The following is a 21,141-nucleotide window of genomic DNA, read 5'->3' as shown; positions in this document are numbered from 1 at the left end:
TTTTATATGTTGTTCTTTGTTTGTTAGTAAATATTTTCGAGATACATCAAATATTTCAATTAGTCTTGTTTCCTGTATATCGTGTGTGTTACATTTTAATGTTGTGTCGTTGTTCTCCTCTAATATGTAATGTGTTTCCCTCAGTTTTAGTTTGTTACCCCGATTTTGTTTTTTCTCCATAGATTTATGAGTTTTGAACAGCGGTATACTACTGTTGCCTTTATTTAGAAACAAACACAATAGGCTCGAAATAGAAGGTAATATTAAACTCCCTTAAAGTCCAATAATTCTTGGTTAACTCCTTATGTTGCCTGAAAATCATTTAACTACAGTTAAATATGATACGGATAAAAAAAAAAGATTGCCACATGTAGAGCAGGATCTGCTTACCCTTTCGGAGCACCTGAGATCACCTCCAGTTTTTGGTGGGGTTTTGTTTGCTTAGTCTAGTGTTCTAAGTTATGTGTTGTGTACTGTTATTTGAATGTCTGCTTGTCTTTTTATTTTTTAGCCATGGTGTTTTCAGTTTATTTTTGAACTTTTTTAGATCTGGTGCAACTGTTTTGAGTTTTCAGTTAACAATATTCTTCAACTTGGTTGTTGATTTCATCATCCAACTGTTGATTCAACGCTTCCTGTGCCCACTGAGTCTTGACGTGTCATTTTATCATTAGAACGGTTTAGAAGGTTTAAAAGCATTGTTACTTTGAAGATGTTTTAGATACCCATTTATTATTGTACATCGCCGGATGTGTTTATACAGTGAACGACATAAGGGTGCCACATGTGGAGCAGGATCTGCTTACCCCACCTGAGATCGACCCCAGTTTTGGTGGGGTTCGTGTTGCTCAGTCTTTAGTTTTCTATGCAGTTTTTTTGTAAACTTTTCGTCGGCATTCGGTTTTTTTTCAATGGCCTTCTTTGTTCATCTCTCCTGATGATTTTTGAATGCCCTTTCGGTATCTTCCGTTTTTGTGTTAGATAAGATTGTATATGTGTTCGCGTCAACAGTTGCGACACATCCCCGAAAAATATCAGGATATTGTGAAGTTTTAATTTAAAGGAAAAAGTTTTCAAGGTGTTTAGATGAATTACTTCCCTAAGGGAATACAAGGTATAAGCAACTTAAATAATTACATGCTGTATATAGATTTATGCAAAATGAAGTCATATTTGCATTGAAAAACATTATATTTTACTTTAATTTAAGATTTGAATCATGATCACCACATTATCAGGCTGATGTGCATTTACTCGGCGATGGAACCAGTTTTTTACTTTTTTCTTTTGTGCGTCATTGAATAGTAGAGTTTCGTTTTCCCGCTAAGAATTGCATATGGAACACTTTTTTAAAACTTGTGCAATTAAATAGATTTTTTTGTTTAATCGAACCTATAATAAGCTATAGAGGAAAGGAAACAGTAATGCCATGTGAAATATGTGTGTGTTTATTTTATAGTATACAATAGAAGAAATTGGTATTGAAGAATTCTTACAAAAGGATATATAAACTACCTTTTGTTTATACTTCATGATTACGATTTTAATTTACAGATATTAATTTATTTAGGATAGAATATGCAGAAACATGCCCATTTTATAATGAAAAGTTTTAAAGCGGAAATATTAACAAATTGTATTCATTTTGTGTGCAAAACACACAACGGAAAGACAAGAATAACTTCATGATTTTTATTATGTTTCAATTTTTTATTGATATGCACTATGATATAAGATATGGTCACAAATGTCATATTTCTAATGATAATTTTGATGAGTTTGTTATATCAGATTAAATAAGTTTTGTTTTAACCGTAGGGTTGTCATTTAAACGACATTTTTTAACATTGCCACATCAGCGGGAGGTTTGGCTAGCAATAAAACTATGTTAATTTTTAGCTCACGTGGCCCGAAGGGCCAAAGTGAGCTTATTCCATCACTTAGCGTCCGTCGTCTGTCGTCGTCCGTCGTCGTCTGTCGTCGTAAACTATTTCAAGAATCTTCTCCTCTGAAACTACTATGCCAAATACTTCCAAACTTTAACTGAATGTTCCTTAGGCTATCTAGTTTATAAATTGTATCCGAAGTTTTGATCTATCGACAAACATGGTCGCCATTGCTAAAATTAGAACATAAGGGTCAAATGCAGTTTTTGGTTTATATCTCAAAAACGAAAGCATTTAGAGCAAATCTGACATGTGTAAAAATGTTTATTAGGTCAAGATCTATCAGCCCTGAAATTTTCAGATGAATCAAACAACCCATTGTTGGGTTGCTGCCACTTAATTGGTAATTTTAAGGACATTTTGCAGTTTTTGGTCATTACCTTGAATATTATTATAGATAAAGATAAACTGTAAACAGCAAAAATGATCAGTAAAGTAAGATCTACAAATAAGTTAATATGACCAAAATTGTCAATTGACCCCTCAAGAAGTTATTGTCCTTTAATGACAATTTTTCGCAATTTGTTCATCATATTTGCTAACTTTAAAAAATCTTCTCCTCTAAAACTACTCAACCAAATTCAACCAAACTTCAACTGAATGATCAGTAGGGTGTATAAAATAAAGTTTATATTTTATTTTCTATTTCGTCAAAAAACATGGCCGTCATGGCTAAAAATAGAACACAGGGTAAAATGCAGTTTTTGGCTTATATCTCAAAAACTCCAGCATTTAGAGCAAATAAGACAAGAAAGTTAAAGTATTTATTAGGTCAAGGTCTACCTGTCCTGAAATTTTCAGCCGAATTGGGTAACTGGTTTTACAGGTATAATGCCCCTGAATTGATGATTTTAAAGAAATTTTGCAGTATTTGGTTATTATTTTGAATATTATTATAGATACAGATAAACTGTTAATAGCAATTGTATTGTGAATCATCAGATTGACCTAGACTGTATCGTAATCAAGTGTAGGGCGAACTCATGCCCATTTCTTTCCAGAGGTTTCTAAGAGGCTTTAAAAGGTATTTCCAGGATAGTACATGGCCTTTGTTACTCTGTTTAATTTACAACAAACATTAATTTATTAATTTAGTTAATAAGGCAGTGTTTACCAGGTGAGCGATTCAGGCTCTTGAGAGCCTCTTGTTTAAAATGGCCTGAACATAGTCAGGTATATGGCAGTTGTTATCAAATATTATTACCTTGGTCGCAATGAATTACATTGATTTCCCAGTGAAACAAAAACCGATAATTTCACATGTGAAATAAACGTGGTTATTTCCCTCTCTGACGTCATACAACAATTGGCGTTGTCAAGACGTCGACAACGGCGAATCAAAACAAATTGTGAATGCGTAGAAAAAAAGATATAGTTCCTTACATGTTTTTACTTTAATTTCTTTAAAAAAAAGCCATTTGCCAATGTAATAAAAAAGAATAACTAATTAGAGAATTCAAATATCGAAAAATATTCAACTCGTGACCGAAAAACACTGATAATTAACTCATGCGCTACGCGCATTCGTGAATTAATGTGTTGTTCAGTCACTCGTTGGATATTTTTCTCTATTTGAATTCTTCGATTAGTTATTCTATAAGTCCCTTTCTATGTATGTTAGCCTTTGTTTTTGTTGCAGTCAAGTGTTTCTGTTGTTTCGTTGTTTTCCTCTTATTACTATCTTGTGTTATTAAAATTTGCTGTTACAAAATGATAGGTATTATTATAAATTAAGGAATGTATCTCTCTCATGCAAAGCTCTGATTCCTTCCACGGATTTGGCTATACTTTTCGACCTTTTGGATTATAGCTCTTCATCTTTTATATAAGCTTTGGATTTCAAATATTTTGGCCACGAGCATCACTGAAGAGACATGTAGTGTCGAATGTGCATCTGGTGCAAGAAAATTGGTACCGTTAATTTTATTACTACCACTGGGTCGATGCCTCTGCTGGTGGATTATTAGTCCCGAGGGTATCACAAGCTCAGTAGCCAGTACTTCGGTACTGGCATGAAAATACGGATTTTTTTGTGCTATTAAAATTTGCTGTTACAAAATGATAGAAATTATCATAAATTAAGGAATGTATCTCCCTCATGAAAAGCTCTGATTCTTTCCACGGATTTGGCTATACTTTTTGGAGCTTTTGGATTATTTGAAATATTTTGGCCACGAATGGTACCGTTAATTTTATTACCCGGATTTGGTTTCTCTAAATTGATTTATGACTTTTGAACAGCGATATACTATTGCTGTCTTATTTTGACTATGTCAGGAGAGTGAATAAACTTTTTCAGAAGTCATTAATGGTAAGTTATCTCCAATACCATTTAAAGTTGTGATTGCTCTGCTCTGTATTCTGCCCCACTGTTAATCTCATTAATGTTTTTAAAACTGCTAGTTGGTCTGCATGAAGAAGTTTGTATTCATAGCAATAAAATACACACATACCCACTAAATTATTGCGTTGCGTTGTGTATTTTGATCATAAGCTTAACTAAGGTGTTAAAGATAGACCTACGTCTGTCATTGTAAGTTTCTATTCAATATTGGTCTATATGAAGCGGTTTGTATTTATAGCAATAAAATAGATCAAATTACACACATACCCAGTGTAGATTATTGCGTTGCGTATTTTGATCGTAAGCTTAACTAAGGTGTTAAAGATAGAACTACGTCTTTTTAGGAAAGTATTTAAAGAAATTCTTAAAACGTTCTACAGATTCCTAGACTTATAGGTTTGTCTTTTTTCAGTACATAAAACAAACGAAATTCCTAATGATTTTTCACAGGCAAACCCCGAATTTGGTTAAAATGCCAATGATGTGAAAGTGTATGATTAGAATTTGGTGTTAATTAAAAAGTATTTCGATATATCCTCATTGAAAAGTACAACGGTAAGCGACGATTGGTCATCATGGACAACATTATTTTTTTTCTGTCAATAGCTAGAATGACGGAGTTGGCGTATGGGTCTTCATGGCTTCCGTTTCTCTGTCGAATTTGAATATATATCTCTAATTTCGTTATCTTCAAATTTTTCGATAGATCTGCATTTTAATTAGATTGTCCGTTTTGACACCGAAAGCTACCTACTTGGTTTAGAATGAAATTCAAAACAGTGTGGCTGTGGCCATTGATTGACACATTAAATTCATTAATTCACTGGGACAATTTAGGTGAACGTTTGTATGTAAAGACCACTGCTCACTATGTACTTTTTAAAGACACTTAAACTATGGGGTCACCAAAGGTTCTCAACACCTTAATAAAGTAATTCGAAAAATTAATCAGAAATAACACGATGTTTTGATTTATATCAATTATATAAATCAAAACATAAAGGTTATTCCTGATTGATTTTTCGAATTATTTTATAATTAAAGGCGTTAAGAAACCTTTGGTGACCCCACAGTTTAAATGTCTATCGTAGGTTCGTCGTGAACAGTGGTCATTACAGACAAACGTTCACGTAAATTGTCCCATTTAATGTGTCAATCAATGGCCACAGCCACACTGTTTTGAATTTCATTCTATATGTGCATTAAAAACTGCACACAAAAACGTATCTTTTCAATTTTCCTTGGCCCCATAAATGCGCTAGGTTTGGCTAGCCACTAAACCAGGTTCAACCCACCGTTTATCTTAAAGTGTCCTGTCAAAGTCAGGAAAATGGCAGTTTTTATCTTATAGTTCGTTTCTGTGTGTTTAGCATTGTCTTTGTTGTGTATCCCTCGGTCTTAATTTGTTACCCGGATTTGTTTTCTTTCGATCGATTTATTACTCTCGAACAGTGGCATACTACTATTGCCTTTATTACAGTTCTTGAGTATTACAATTGTTCAGCCAGAAGTTTAATATTTCGTGTTTTAGGTTTATGTTTTTTTTTATATTTTACCTTATAAAAGTTGCATAAATATCCTCATTTCAATCACGCATTAGTGTGTATGTTGATGTTCTAGTTGTTGGCACATTATTTTTCTTTACATCTGTAAGTGATCCTTATATTCTGGGTCTTTTCGCTCGAAATCAATATTACAAACATTGTTGCATCAAACTTCAATATCTTAACTTGTATAATTAAGAATGTAATAATACTTTTCTTAAGAAATTAAGTATAATTTAACAAATGCCCATCAAAGAAAAAGAAAGATTGTGACAAGATTAGTCCAGAAAATTGCTTCATTATAAAATGCTAGTATAGATGCCTTGCTATGTAGCGACATTGATAATTACAAGTGTGTTATTTTATTTTTTCAAATAAAACATGCAAAATGTTATACTGTGTTGTGTTTGTTAGTAATTAAACAGAAATATCCCACTATTGACAGCTATATGTTTCGCGATATGCGAAGCACTTGTTTCCTGAATAATATTAATCATGTACGCTCTGTATCAAGGTTTTCAAAGAACGAATGTGCAAACGGTTGCGGTTAGAAACATACAAACTTAAATGTAACGGTAGGAGGTAACCTTAAACTCGAAGGAAAGTAAAAAAATATCGAGTACTAAAATAGTAACTCCTTAATTGTGTTCCCTGAAAATCAACTAACTATGGGTATAAATGTAAAATTAAACTCTTTTAGATCTGGAGCAACCTGAGGGAGCAACTGTTTGTAGTTTTCAGTTAACAGTCTTCAACTTGGTTATTGATGTGACCTTTCAACTGTTAATTCAACGCCACCTGTGTCCACGGAGTCTTATGCAATTTGACGTATCAGATTAGACTAAGTTCACGCTTTAGAAGTCTCAGGTTTTAGATACCGGTTTGTCATTGTACATCACCGAATGTGTTTATACACTGAACAACTTGACAGGTGCTACATTGTACATCACCGAATGTGTTTATACACTGAACAACTTGACAGGTGCTACATTGTACATCACCGAATGTGTTTATACACCGAACAACTTGACAGGTGCTACATTGTACATCACCGAATGTGTTTATACACCGAACAACTTGACAGGTGCTACATTGTACATCACCGAATGTGTTTATGCACCGAACAACTTGACAGGTGCTACATTGTACATCACCGAATGTGTTTATACACCGAACAACTAGACAGGTGCTACATTGTACATCACCGAATGTGTTTATACACTGAACAACTTGACAGGTGCTACAAGTGGAGCTTACCAATCCAGAGCATCTCAGATCGACACCTGTTTTGGTGTGGTTTGAGTCATGTTACTCACTCTTTAGTTTTCTATGTACTGTTTATGGGTGTGTTACTCTTGTAACAAAAATTGGTCATAGTTTATTTATTTCGATGTGAAATTCCAGTTGTCTTTCCTTATTAATTGTGCTTCTATATGTATACAAGTTTCTCCATAGTTGGAGCACCATCTATTACTAAAAACACCCCTAAAATTGGTATAGTCTTGATTTTCACCCCTTCACGTATAATGGACCGTTCCATATGGTAGTATATAAGCCAGCTCAAGACAGAGAAACTTGTGAATTGAAACATTGTGCAAGTCATTGTGTCATTGTGTTATTGTGGTTAGTTGCAGACTAACAAGGTGATACTACATATTGGTGGACGTTGTAAATAGAAGTTATATATATGTATATGTGATTTTGTGTTCATACGTTTTGTGAGCTACTTACTTGATGCATGTTGCAAAGTAATCTGTTGGTGATATGGTGTAATAAAGGGCCGTATGCATGTTGCATAATAATCTGTTAGTGACATTGTGAATAAATCGGTCTGATACATGTTGCATAGTGATTGCATAGTGACATTGTGTAAATATATTTTGTTATGATACAGTGTGTTTATATATTGTGAATGAGAAACTTCGCCTTGAATTTTGATTTATGTGCATTGTGCTGTGTATATATTTTTCGTTGTAAATTCTTTTATGGATGTGTTGATTGTTTGAATAGGACAACTGGTTGTGGTGAAAAATTGAGTTGAACACTTGAAATCCTGATTTATTCAGATACGGATCCATTGATCGCCCGGTTACACGTTACACTCTTTTCGATGACATTAGTGTCTTTCTAGTTTATCTCTACTGAAGAGTTTTGAGTTTACCTTTTTTATCTTCCCCATCTTTTTTCCAGATACATATGCATATGTGAAATATGTGTTCGCACCACCAGTTGAGAAATATCACCAAAATATAATACAGGGCCGTAACTACCTATGAGGCAGGGGAGGCAACTGCCTCCCCTGAATTTTCTACACCAAAATTTTTTTTTGGAAGTAATAAAATAAAATATTGACAATATGTACACGAAGAACCTGAAAATATATCATTAACAACACAAGTTTACAGTTTTAACAGTGTTATCATGATACGAGATATATCTGTAATTTTCCGGATTTCTGATCGAAAGTGAAATATTTGTTTTTTTTTTCGTGTGGCCGTCCGTCTGTTATTCAGTATTCGTGCGAGAACACATGTGAAACTTTGCTTTCGACAATTTTGAATAACACTTAACTATTGACATTTATTTAGGGGCTCAATTAAGCAGAGGAAGTTTTCTTTGAATTGTGAATCTTTTATGATATCGGAAATTCGTTACCGGCTGAATCAGCTGTTGTCATTTTTTTTAACGTCTCCCAATCGTACGAGAACATTATGGTCAATGCCTAAGTAGTTAAACACTCCCATTCGTTGTAGCAGGGTCTTTCTATACTAAGTATATACTAGTATAGAAAGTCCCTGGTTATAGTTATATACATGTCTGTTCAGCTTTCAACAACATTGAAATTCAAGATCCTCGATAAAAAAAATATATCTTGCGTTCTATGATCTTGCTTTATATGTTTTTTTAACTTACCAGTTTGATTTCTAACAAAAATATCTTTAAATACAGATAATAATTGTTTGCATAAAAATTGCTTCCAGGAACCAGCAATACTGATGGGAGAAGACTTTATAAGTTTGATTAACTTGTGTCTCATCCCTTTTGCACATTTACATGTGTCCTTTGACAGGGGCTCAACTGGGATGAAGGGCAGCTTATTTAAAACGCTACTAGTAAAGGATGTATTGACTAGGAACAGAAATGAAACCTTGCAACAGGCCACTTATGGATCTTTAAAGAGTTGTTACAACTAAACATGCAAAAAAATGGTACTCTCTACACTAGGCTTTTGATTGAACGTCCCAAATTCTGACTGCATTTGGATGCTCATTCCATAGAGTCAAACGGATGCCAAACTTTGGCCAGAGTGTTACTGCTTGTCAGAAGAAGAACAAGGGATGACCATATTTCTATACACAATTTAATCCTTGAGGCTCATTAGATGTTTTTTTGGTTATTTGTTATGTTGGTACTCTGTCTCATTAGTATGTATCCAACATCACCTTGTATTCACAATATGTCCAGCCAAGAAATACTTTATAACACGAGGTCAGTCATAAACATCATCTTCATCAATGTTTTTTAATCTGTTTGGAAAAAGTTGTGTACAATTAATTTTCCTCCTGGGAAATAATCGGAATATTGACAACAATATATTAAGAAAGGATGTCTGTACTGAGCATGTCTCACTGGCGGTTCTCTTGAAGTATTATTTCAAAATACAAAACTGTATTACATTTTATTACAATGATGTTTTATTGAGCCAAACTATGACAATGATTTCATTACAGTCAATAAAATAGTTTGTCCGAAAATTTGATAACCAAGAAAAACTAATGTGTACAAAAAAATTCTTGTCAGAAATTTTTAAACATAAAAAAAATCAATTTTATGTTTCTTTTTTGATTGAAAGGAAGCTGCTTAATAAGAGGTTATTTGCGTTTATTACAAGTCCATGTTGTAATTATCTTCGAAATTTGAAACCAATATTTCTTTTATTATAAATCAAATTTTGAGAAACAAATTATTTGTTATCCAAGAGAATCATATATCTGAATGATTTTTTTTTCTCTACAGACACAATATATATCAAAATAAAATAAGTCATTCAAAATAAAAATAACTTGCATTGTACTGCACACAATATTTACAGAAGTATACCTTACAACAGATATCTATACATAACAATATATTAATAACAAATAATTACTGTATACATTATTGTGCTTTGAATTATTATATAAAAAACTATATCCCAAGGAGAGTATGGCATGCCCATCTTACTAAAATTGTATAATAGAAGCTCCAGGATACCGGAATCATAAATATTCACATACAATGAGGGGCATAATGGAAGGTATTTGCATGGAAAAACCCGAAATAAAATCGCCATTTTACAATGAACAAAACAATTAAAAATTTCTCGCACATTGATTTTTTCACCGATTTCACAAAACACGGTGAAAAACGAATCTTTTTATCGGCTGCACGTGAAATAAAATTGGCAAAACACATTGCACGAAAATAACCCTTCACCACCCTCTACAATGTTTCCAATGAGGTTCATGCCTTATTATATCTTTAACAAGGTTTTAAAGGAGAAGTTTACATTTACAAAATGGTTTATATTACTCATCATATAATAGTACTTGAAACAAACATGCATTAAAATTTATGTTATTTGGTCTAACCTCACTCTATCTGGACTTTTGAAAACAAAACTTGACATGAAATTCATAAGTCAAGTTCAACGTTTTGGCCTCAGAACTTTATCATAGATAGTTTCAATTATGCTCTTTTTCCAATATAAACTATAATGTTGTTATGTACATAATGTCATAGTAAGGTCTTTCAATTTATGAAAATTTGAAAGACAATAAGGATTATTAGAACATTCAGTATAATAGATTAACTAACACATTACATTTATATACATGTATTATTTTTCCATAAACAAAGAAAAAAATCCTCATAATACAATTATCAATTCAAATTGAGATGTATTTCAGTTGCAACAAAGTTTTACAAATTAAAAATCATTAAGACATTTAATTTCCCCAAATTTAAGTATTGTTTTTCACAGATAGTACAGATGCATAATTATTACACAAATTATCAATGATCATGTAAATTTCTGTTGAATGCATTGTATGCACTGTCCAAGTCAAATAACATCTGTCTTACTTGTCCATCATCTAACTCCTCATGGGCTGACATTCCACTCAATGTATCTAACCTAAAAATACAGTGAAAATAAATGCATTTTTTTTCTATGTACTAAATCTTATCTAGAATATATTCTATTTGTTATTGAGATGAAATGCTTCCAACTGTCATACTAGTTCAACTATTTTTGGGGGGAGTATGTCTAGGAAAGATACTTTTTTTCAAATAATTTTAACAAATTTGAAAATAAAATGAAATGAAATATCTTCCTAAGGATTGAAAAAGATCACTTAGCAACTTTATGCAAATAACTGTCATATCATTATCTAGTCAACTGAGATAACAGGCATGAGTGATCTCCCTTTTTTTCTGTTCCACATTGATTTGAAAACTTCTTCTACATTGATATCTGACTTAGTTAACTTACCATTTTTTAACTTTATCTCTTCCCTCAAAGTTTTCAGGAAGGATGCTTAGTCTGTTCATAGTCTCGTTCAGTTCTCTCAAATCTGGATGTATCTGTTATAAAGAACATAAATATTATCAAGAAAACACCACATTTTAAAGTCATATGAAACGAGTGAGTGGTGAAAAATAATGTTTATCCAATTCTTGAACCAATGCATGTATATATCATAAACTTAGTCCTCTGTGCACGATTTTATCATTATTTTCGCAAATATATCTTATAATCGTCAATTTTTTTTCTCTCTGTTTGTTATGATTTAAAAAATATGGCTGCTCATTAAATGCCGTGTTTTGAAGCCGAGTTTTAACGATTGTCACCTTATAGTAAACAAATCACAAAAAGCATGGGTATTGAGCACGTGTTTAACATGTATAGTCAGATATTTGTTTATTTCAATACAGATCCATGCGTATTGCGATTACCGGATTTTTACGAGGAGGGTTACGCTCGGGTCACTATGCATACGGAAAATATGTCGGCGAATTGCTTCCTGGAAGCAAGCAATTAAAAATAAGTAAACTTCTTCTAAATGTGGACAAATTAAAGAATTTTCCTCAGAAAAAAGTATATGTACATAAGTTGTATAATGAAAACTATCAATTTAGTTATAAAAAACATATGCATATTTTTTTTTAATTTGAGGTTTCTTATGACTTTAAGTTTTATAAATGTATATAAGCAATAGTGGATTTTTCTTGTAGATAAAACAGTGCCAGTAAATACAAAATTATGTTCTGACACATAAATTTGACCCTACCTGTACAAACCTCCATGAATTATAAAAGGCTGTGTTACATGATATAATATATCTAAAGTATCATGGGGACCCTGTTGTACGGTTCTCTCTTATTATTTTTTTGTCTAAAGGTTAATCAGATTTGTAACTTTCTTAGCAATTTCTTATTTGTGGAGGAAACACAAGCATACAGAGAGAACCAAAGACCTTCAGCAGGAGAAACTGGCAATCCTTCTTAATTTAGATCAGAGTTATTCACAACTCTCTCAAAGCAGTGCTTAAACTGCCAATTACTGGCTAGTACTATTTTTCTTTAAACTGCTTTGACCAATTGCCACATTTTAAATTGTTATTATAGATTATCGTTGATTATCTCAATGAGATTGAATTTCTCGCTTGAGCCAGTACGGCTAAAGTGAAAAAAGCAATCGAGTTGAGATGACCAATGGTAATCTGTTTATCCCTATTTTACCTATTATGACATTGTCAATTTCATGTCAACTTCATTAGCAACACCACATGCCCCCTTAGTTTCTAGCGATAATTTTTCATATAACTCGACTCCGCTGAGAAAGGAAATTGTCAGTCAGCAAGATCAAGGGAAAATTTCGTAAAATAGCGATAAATTGTGTTACAAATGATATGTCATATATTAAACTCACATTGACAGGCTATATCTAGTGATTAATGTAGCTGAACTACTTTGACCGTTCTGGCCACCATTTTGTTAAAAGTGTTACAAATGATGTGTCGTATATTAAATTTCCTTGTATTTACCTCATCCATAGCTCTGATTTCTAATCTTAATTTATCCATTACTGTAATAAACAACTGAAAAGATAAAAAAAAGTTGGTTGTGAGAACAAAATTGAGCTAGTAAAATCTACTCCCAAAATGAAAAGAAAGAAATTGATTCATATTGACTTTAATTGTATAACATCTATAATACTAAAATTACGAGGTCCAATTTGTCAGCCGTCATCGGGTAAAAACGACAAATCAAAGAATTCAACTCTATATAGAACTAATATAGGACAATGGTGTAGATTAAAAATTACACCACTCCAGACCCTTTTGTTTTCCACATAATTAATATTGCCAATAATTAACAAGTTCCGGGTCAAATCCGATACCGATACAATAGTATATTCACCTGTTAGCTATTACCTTATCTGTACGTTCCGCATTTGACAGGCGCACCACCAAACGGTGTATTTAGGATTTTGCTATATACATGGGTCATAATCAAAGGGCTGACACTACTAAATTTTATCATTGTCAAATTGTTCCCTATTGTAGTTTTATTCAGCAATCAGCAAGACTTTCTAAGATAACTAATATAGGACAATGCTGTTGATTAAAAAATACTCCATTCCTGGATAGCCAGGACCTTTTGTTTTCCAAATAATTAATATTACCAATAATTGATAAGTTCCAGGTCGACGGGTTCAAATAGAAAGATTTGAAAGCAAAAAAAACTGTGTATCTTATAATCGAAATGACTTTATCAGATGACAATACCAATTACTAAAATAAGGCTTAGGCATAGTTATATACTTTAAGTCAGTCACGGACCCGCGATATCACTTGTATTATATAAAATGTAGGATACAAACAGAAATATAGTCAAACTGAAAAATTGACTGATCAGATTGAAAAGTCATCAAAGGTAACAGAATATAAAGACAAAAAGAAAGAAAATTGGAAATAAGAAATAATTTTTTTGTATAACTTCAAGGTCATTTCAATATATTCTGACATTAAGTTAACAGACATTAATAGTTATACAAGGTCAGCAATAATACATCTTCTGTTTGTTAAGCTATAAAATGAACCATACTGAGACAATGTCTGCAATGCATCTACTGGTATTGCCTTTGTCATCTTTAATTGTGATTGGTCGATCTTCTTTTATCCTTTCTAGTGCTGCAGGACAGTCCAGCTAAAAATAATTGAAATAAGATTTGATAAGTTTTTCTTCAGATTTAAAAGCTTTATTTGTACTATTCAACAATACTTTCTTAAAATGTTGGGTTTACTTAGCAATATGCATCTTTTTGTATCCTACAAAACACAGGAAAATAGTGAAAGCTAATGTTTGATCAAAGTATAGGTAACTTCATTTAAGTTCATGAACTTTCATTGGACACTGAGGGCCTACTTTTCAGAAATAAATAACATTCTTAATGTTTTTGCATTCATTGTATTACTGTAATAAAAATAAAATGAACAATATATACATAACTGAAACAAATTTATGTTTTTAAATTTTTAAACGACTTTATCTTACCCTGTATTTTTTCATGAATTCTTCAACTGTTTTGAATTCACTCTGTACTTGTTTGAATGCAATTTTATACTGTACCAGCAGTTTAGAACAAGCAGCTGTGTATCTGTAATATAAATATTTCTATTAATATTTTTTCAGTTATCTCCACTTTGTTAACATTTACAGTTTTGTATAATTACTTACTGTGGAATCATTTATTTTGGTGGTTACCAATTTTCATGGTTTGAGGAAAACTTGCATATTTGTGGATATTCAATTTCGTGGTTTTGGTCAAGTCTACATACATTCATTTTAACAGAAAATTAGTAATTTGTTAAACATTTGAATTTGGTGGTTCTCCTACCTGTAACCATGAAATCCTCAAAAACTAGTATCCAACAAATATAATCAATTCACAAGCTACTTATATATCAATTATCATTTTATCAAACTGTTGACACACAGCTACATGTATATGTCTCTTCTGTCTATAATTTCAATAGTTCATATAATGCTTATGTTGAAATTTAAATTAGGATGAAATAAGCTTAATTGACTACATGAATAAACAATGGACTCCATAGTAGCAAAAACAGCTTAAATTAAGTTTTGAATAAACATGACAAACCAATACTTATATGTACTAAAATCAAGCGTGTTTAACTTGGAGATTTCAACTTGAATCACAACAACTCTAACATACAAAGTTGTGGGCAGAATTTTTGTCTCACACCTTTAAACATCACAGGAAGACCAATGATGGTTTCCTTTATTTTTATACTGATTTGTGTATGAAAAGAGTGATAAGCAATTTGTTCAATTCAAAATACCTCATTTCATTTATTTGAGATGTATGTTTTTCATTTTACTAATTATACAAATATAAAGTATAAATAAGCAGTAGTCTCATGCTATTGTAAAAAGACAAAAATTCTGAAAGATAAAATCTTAGTTTAGGTACTTACTCTTTAGCCTGGATAGCATCTTTGATGTAAGCTTTCTCTATACTTTGCAGTGTGTTGATAACAGCATATAAATCTGCCATATTGTCATACCTGTAAAGTAAACATATCGTAAAAATCCTTACCTCCTCAAAATTGAAAAAAGACATATACTGACTGACTTTAAAAACCCAAAACTCATTTTGTTGTTTTTTTTACCAAATCGTTTGATTCTCATACAACTACTATAAATGCTAACCATACTTCTGTTTCATAAGAAAAATCAACACCTGACTTACCTGTGGTTATTGATCATATCAGATAATTGAAGTCGCACAAATTTTTTGAAGCGAAATTTGGAACCCATAAAAGATTTTTTTCAATTTTTTTCCTCCGTGAAACAGTTCTTTCAATCCTTGGCCACACTTAAATTAGTTAAAAAATTTGGCATCTTCATATTGCCAAGACTGAGGAATCAAAAAATGAATCAGCCCACAAGAATACTGCAAACAGGAAAACATGAACGTGCTGCAACCATGCAGTTTGACTTCAGAAACTCGTCTTACTGTCCTTCTGACAACGATACAGGTAGACAGGATTTATTGCTGACCATCAATGACCAAATCAACATGTAGTGACAATGCAACGTCAATAGAAATTGATTAGGCAACATCATTTGGGAGACAAGTTTATGGCCGCGACGTCAAATGCTGATCAAATTGCCAAATGCTATTGCGCATAGATTCATGCCATTAAGGTGTGCCATAAACTGGACTGCCAAAGAATCAACTGAAGAAAATATTGAAAGCCCTAAACTTTCAACCACATAATTGCCAAAACCCATTGTAATGAGTGGAACAAAGGCAAATTCAGAAGTGGTAATACAGAACCCAAAACATGTCTTACAAATTGGTTGACCTTTCTGACAGTCATTTTGGCGTTTGATACAAGTATTCATTACTTTTAACGGTGCCACATTCATTGAAAAACTTTAAAAGAATAATCTAGTGTTGCATTTGTGGGTCCTTGTGTCATCATGAATATTAGATTTCATTGTGCAATGAATGTAGTTATTTCAATATGTACTATAACCACACAACTTCTGAGTGACACTGACAGAAATACTATAAAATGTACCATTTAGGAATCAGATAACACTGTTCCAAAATGTCTTATAATAATTAACATACAATGTGTTATTTCTTCATTTTTTTTATTGAACTTACTTTTCTCTATCCCTTGCAGTTCTGTATAACTTGACCTCCTATAAATTTTAATAAATAAGACAAATTAATCATGATTGTTGAAGTTCATTTTTAACCAAATCTATTAACACCAAAAGATTAAATAATCAAGGACAAACAAAATTTCAATAAATACACATTAAGAAAAAAAGAAATTGAAATTTTCAGAATGGTAACTATATATACAAACATATACTGTGCTGCATTTGAAAATACAAATGTATAATTATTTTTTGATACAATTCAGAAAATTATGTAGTTTTTTAATAAAAATGCTTTTCCTTATGTTGTGCTGTTTCACCAATGTAACAAGTTTAGAGTGTTGTCACTTCTTAACATTTTTAACCTGCCACCTTATGTATGTTACTATCCCAAGTAAGGAGACTATATTTCAGCAGCTGTATTTTTTGTTGGTGTCTATCATATGTTTTTTTTCCTTTTATTGCATTGTACATAAATTCGGCGGTTTCTTTTCTTGTTTAAAATATTTCACATTTTGTCCTGTCAGATGCTTTTTAAGCTTACTGTATGGTATTAAATTTTTCTCATTGTTGAGGGTCATACAGTGACCAATAGTTCCCCATATGATTTCTGAATTATTTGGTCTCTGGTGGATAGTTGACAACCAGAGACCAAACAACTTGTGTACACTAGCAATCATACCACATCCTTATTCTGATATTAATCTATAAAGTACCAATCTTTACCTCATATAGAGCTGAGTTGTTTGATGATGCTATAATATAAAATAATTATTTTTACATTTATCTTTCCATCAATTTTGGGTTATTATGGTTAAGAAAAAAATAAATAGATCATAATGTTAATCAACATCTTTAACATTTCACTTTTTTCTGTGTTGTCAAAAGGAAACACAGGTATGATAAGCCAATTCAATTATTATGAAAACAGAGATCGAAACGTACATTCATGTGTGACATTCTTGAGATCTGCTTATCAACATAAAAGGCAACTTATTTCACTTTTCATGGATATTTAAAATAATTGGTAAGGTTGACTGTCAATACACACATATTTGAGTTTTCTTTTCATGTGAATACCACTGTCAATCTTATTTAATTATTGTAAGTTTATTGTCTCAATATATATATATGCCATAACCATTTAATGTTTATGTTTATGTGTTTGTGCAAATTAATATTGTCTATGGTCTGTTGTAAACCTATTATTTAACGGTATAATCAGTGAAACGTTTCAAATCAATCCGGCCACAAACTGATCCTGTTCAAGTCGACCTGGCCCAACATACATGTACATCCGGCCCTTTAATAAAATAATGAATAATCTATATTGACTTCTGAGGATTTGGTGACAAATTTTAATCAAGATAAATGGAATTTGAAAAAAGTATTGATAATATTGATGACAACAGGTATTAAGTCATTTGTAAGTGAAGTATGAATGAGTACCATTGATCACCAGTAAGATTAATTATTTTAAATAAATACGAAAATGAGTGTGAATGTGTCTTGTTTGAATAGCAGCTTCAGCATATAAATACAATGTATGAATTTATTTTTCATGTTAACTGTGAATGTCATGGCGATTTTTATTTTATTTTTTATTCATCTACAAATGTATAGAACAGCTAAATAGATATTTACAGTCCAATGGAACCTAGAAAAATTTAACTCATCATAAAGACTGGTTTAATCAAATCTTTAGTCTATAATTGGTTTGTTTAATTAACAATTGTCTGATGATTGTGAACTAAGGTAGTGCAGCTTGTAATCACTTAATTCAATACAAATTCTGATTGACAAAAGTAACGTAATCAACAAGGTCTTTATACAATGTAGTTTGATCTTTTTATTTGATGTTATAATAATTAATTGCATTTTTTTTCAGGTAACATCTGAGACTACTACACAAGTTGTTTTTAACTCACAACATTTTTTTAAATTGTGGACAATCTTTTTTACTGTATACCTTTTACATTATTATAAAATTCATAAACATTTATGAATTACAATTAATATATATCTTCGTTATTATTCCAATCCTTATAAGGCCAATTAAAATTAATTGATAGATTTTCATCCCCGCCCGCCCCTCTGAAATCTTCCCGCCCCGATTTTTTTTATTTTTGAAAAAATTATGATTTCCGGATTTTGTTCATTTCCGTTACCGGTAACCGTCGATAATTTCGCTTCATGTAAAACTTCCTGTTTTAAAATACGGTTTTCGTATTTCTCAGAGTATTCTTACTAAAATCATTAAGTTGATATATTCTGATCTATGATGACAACATCATTTACGGAGAATAGAGATTGATTACGAGAAGGGCATGAAATATTCGGGTTACGAGTAATATGCTGTGTCCAAAAACGCAAATCGCCGTATGTCACAAATGACACAAATGTTTGTGAATAAAACACCTTGGATTTATTTTATTTATACAATGACTTTGTGTCAAGAAATTTGAACTGTGAATGAAACCCAAAAGCGTAAGAATCGTGGAACACATTTGACTGGAATAAAGTAATTGACAAAAGCATGAACTTTTTAGATTGGTGACGGTATATTGAGTTCATAAAATCGACAAACATACGCATTTTTTATTTATTAATTTATAGCAAGCTCTTAGATTTAGATTTAGCTATGCCTTTCGTTTTTTGTAGAAAAACAGCAAACATCCTCTGTCACAATACCCACGATAGAGTCATTAAACAACTTTATGTTTTACATTGTAATTATATTTGCATCTTGCATACTAAGGACCAACCCTATTATTTCAACACTGTTTAAGTTTTCATTTTATTCTGTACTTATCGTACTCGTGTTGCATACCAATGCATTTGCTTCATTTTATTAGGACAACAAAACATTGCGTAGAAAGCAAAATACATTTGATGGAGGTAGTCCAACTGAAGAGAGCATTTCTCCTCATTTCTGCTGTTTACTATAAAATAGGTATCTAAAGCGGCAATTACATGAATAACAGTGATTGCCAATCAGAGATATATATTTACGAATTTGAAAAAGCAGCACCAGCATATGGAGTATATGTGTCTCAATTGATACGTTACTCTAGAGCTAGCTCAAAGTACGTTGATTTGTTGAACAAGGAATACTGTTTTCTCAAAAGTTGATAAGACAGGGCTATGAATCAATCAAATTAAAGTCATCACTCAAGCAATTTTATGGTCGCCATCATGAGCTGATTGGCCATTATGACAAAAGTGTGTCAGAAATCATATCTCAGTGATATTCTTCCTCAGTCATAATAACCTTCCATCATTACCGAACTGAACAAAGAAATAACATGACGGGAGCCGTATACGGTGCAGGAAATGCTTACTCTTCCGGAGCACCTGATTTCACTCCTGGTTTTTAGTGGAGTTCGTGTTGTTTCCTACTTATTATTTGTAACTGTTGATGTAAATGTCTTTTGGTTTTATGAGTCTTTGGTTACTCCTTGGTTTTGATTGTTACTGTCTTATACAAGACACCTTGTGGATGTATTTACACGATATAAGCTTATTATTACACTTGCATATATGAATAAACCGTGACCAGAAGGTTTCATATGAAATAAAATTTAAAAAATAAAATCCTCCCACCCGCCCCATTTTTTTCAAAAATTTGGATGAAAATCTACTAATTAATTTTAGTTGGCCTAAATATATTTCTAAATTGGGACAGGATCCACTTTAAATATGGCACTTAATGGAAGTTGAGCCTGATCGACTTGAGCCAGAGCGAGGTTGGGCTGGATCAACATGATAGCACAAAAAACATTGGCAGGATCTATGAGGGTAGTAATGGGGATACCTTCATGTTGTATAACAGTAAAAAATGACGATAAAATGTACACTTTCTTTTAGACGATAAAAACCAACTGATTTTGACAAATAACGTTAATTTTTATCCAAATAACGGTAACGATAGTTATTTGAGACATCTGACGTATCATGATAAGGATATTTTGACGAATCACAGTAAAATTTTAACCAATTTGATGCTAACGGTAGCCGAAAATGACCGTTTGATGCCTGACGGTAAAGGGCATTACCACCACAGGCACTGTTTCTAGAAACAAGTGCCTGTGATTACCACCCTCATTTACTGGGCCGAAACAATTATGGAAATGTATGATATCAAACAAGGGCTAGAAATGTCAAATTAGTAAACAGCTCTGACCCTAAATTACTTGTTCCTGTACAAAGAGAAGTAAAATTTATCAAAGGGAGATGGTGTATATTTCTTTACAAATTACAGAACAGAAGCAAGTGACTGTGCTTTGACACCTAAATATCAATAAGGGTTCTACTCCTTCTTGAAGACAGAACTGTTTTACCTTGATGGTTAGGTGGAACTTGTGCAAACATTGCCTTTCTTTGTTAGTTTATCCCCTCAAATGAAATGTTTCTATAAATGACGTTTGTTTTGGTTCTGATCATGAGTCATGTCCCTTTCCCTTTGTAATAACAATTTATTTACAAAACGAAGTTTGATTGAATGACGTCTGGGCTTTTTTATCTGCCCCAAAAATAAAAATAAAATCAAATTTAGAAATTT

General features: G+C 32.0%; 1 protein-coding gene across 2 annotated transcripts; it reads right to left on the bottom strand.

Moving 5' to 3' along the window:
* Positions 1 to 9,506: 9,506 nt before the first annotated feature.
* LOC139510232 (vacuolar protein sorting-associated protein 28 homolog) lies at positions 9,507 to 21,068 on the bottom strand. 2 transcript variants are annotated; one of them, XM_071296716.1, is made up of 9 exons: positions 20,921 to 21,068; positions 17,307 to 17,335; positions 16,582 to 16,619; positions 15,380 to 15,469; positions 14,436 to 14,538; positions 13,986 to 14,087; positions 12,923 to 12,976; positions 11,368 to 11,459; positions 9,507 to 11,010 (listed from the first exon to the last, which is right to left on the bottom strand). In XM_071296716.1, the coding sequence occupies exons 1-9, from the start codon at positions 20,949 to 20,951 to the stop codon at positions 10,890 to 10,892; spliced, it is 660 nt and encodes a 219-aa protein (XP_071152817.1). In that variant the 5' UTR covers positions 20,952 to 21,068; the 3' UTR covers positions 9,507 to 10,889. The 2 variants fall into 2 exon arrangements, with proteins under 2 accessions (XP_071152817.1, XP_071152826.1); XM_071296725.1 differs by having other exon boundaries at positions 17,307 to 18,622; positions 20,240 to 21,044.
* Positions 21,069 to 21,141: the final 73 nt, after the last annotated feature.

Source organism: Mytilus edulis, chromosome 1 (genome assembly GCF_963676685.1).
Source record: "Mytilus edulis chromosome 1, xbMytEdul2.2, whole genome shotgun sequence".
NCBI classification, from domain to species: Eukaryota; Metazoa; Mollusca; class Bivalvia; order Mytilida; family Mytilidae; genus Mytilus; species Mytilus edulis.
This window is presented reverse-complemented; position numbering and strand designations above follow the sequence as displayed.

Bases quoted from the DNA above. Each gene is read 5' to 3' on its own strand.
- LOC139510232 (XM_071296716.1), bottom strand. From the start codon at position 20,951: ATGTTTGCACAAGTTCCACCTAACCATCAAG. The intron at 17,336-20,920 runs GTAAAACAGTTC...TTTATATTATAG, and splicing joins AGTTCCACCTAACCATCAAG to CATCATCAAACAACTCAGCT. The intron at 14,539-15,379 runs GTAAGTACCTAA...TTTATATTACAG, and splicing joins GATGCTATCCAGGCTAAAGA to ATACACAGCTGCTTGTTCTA.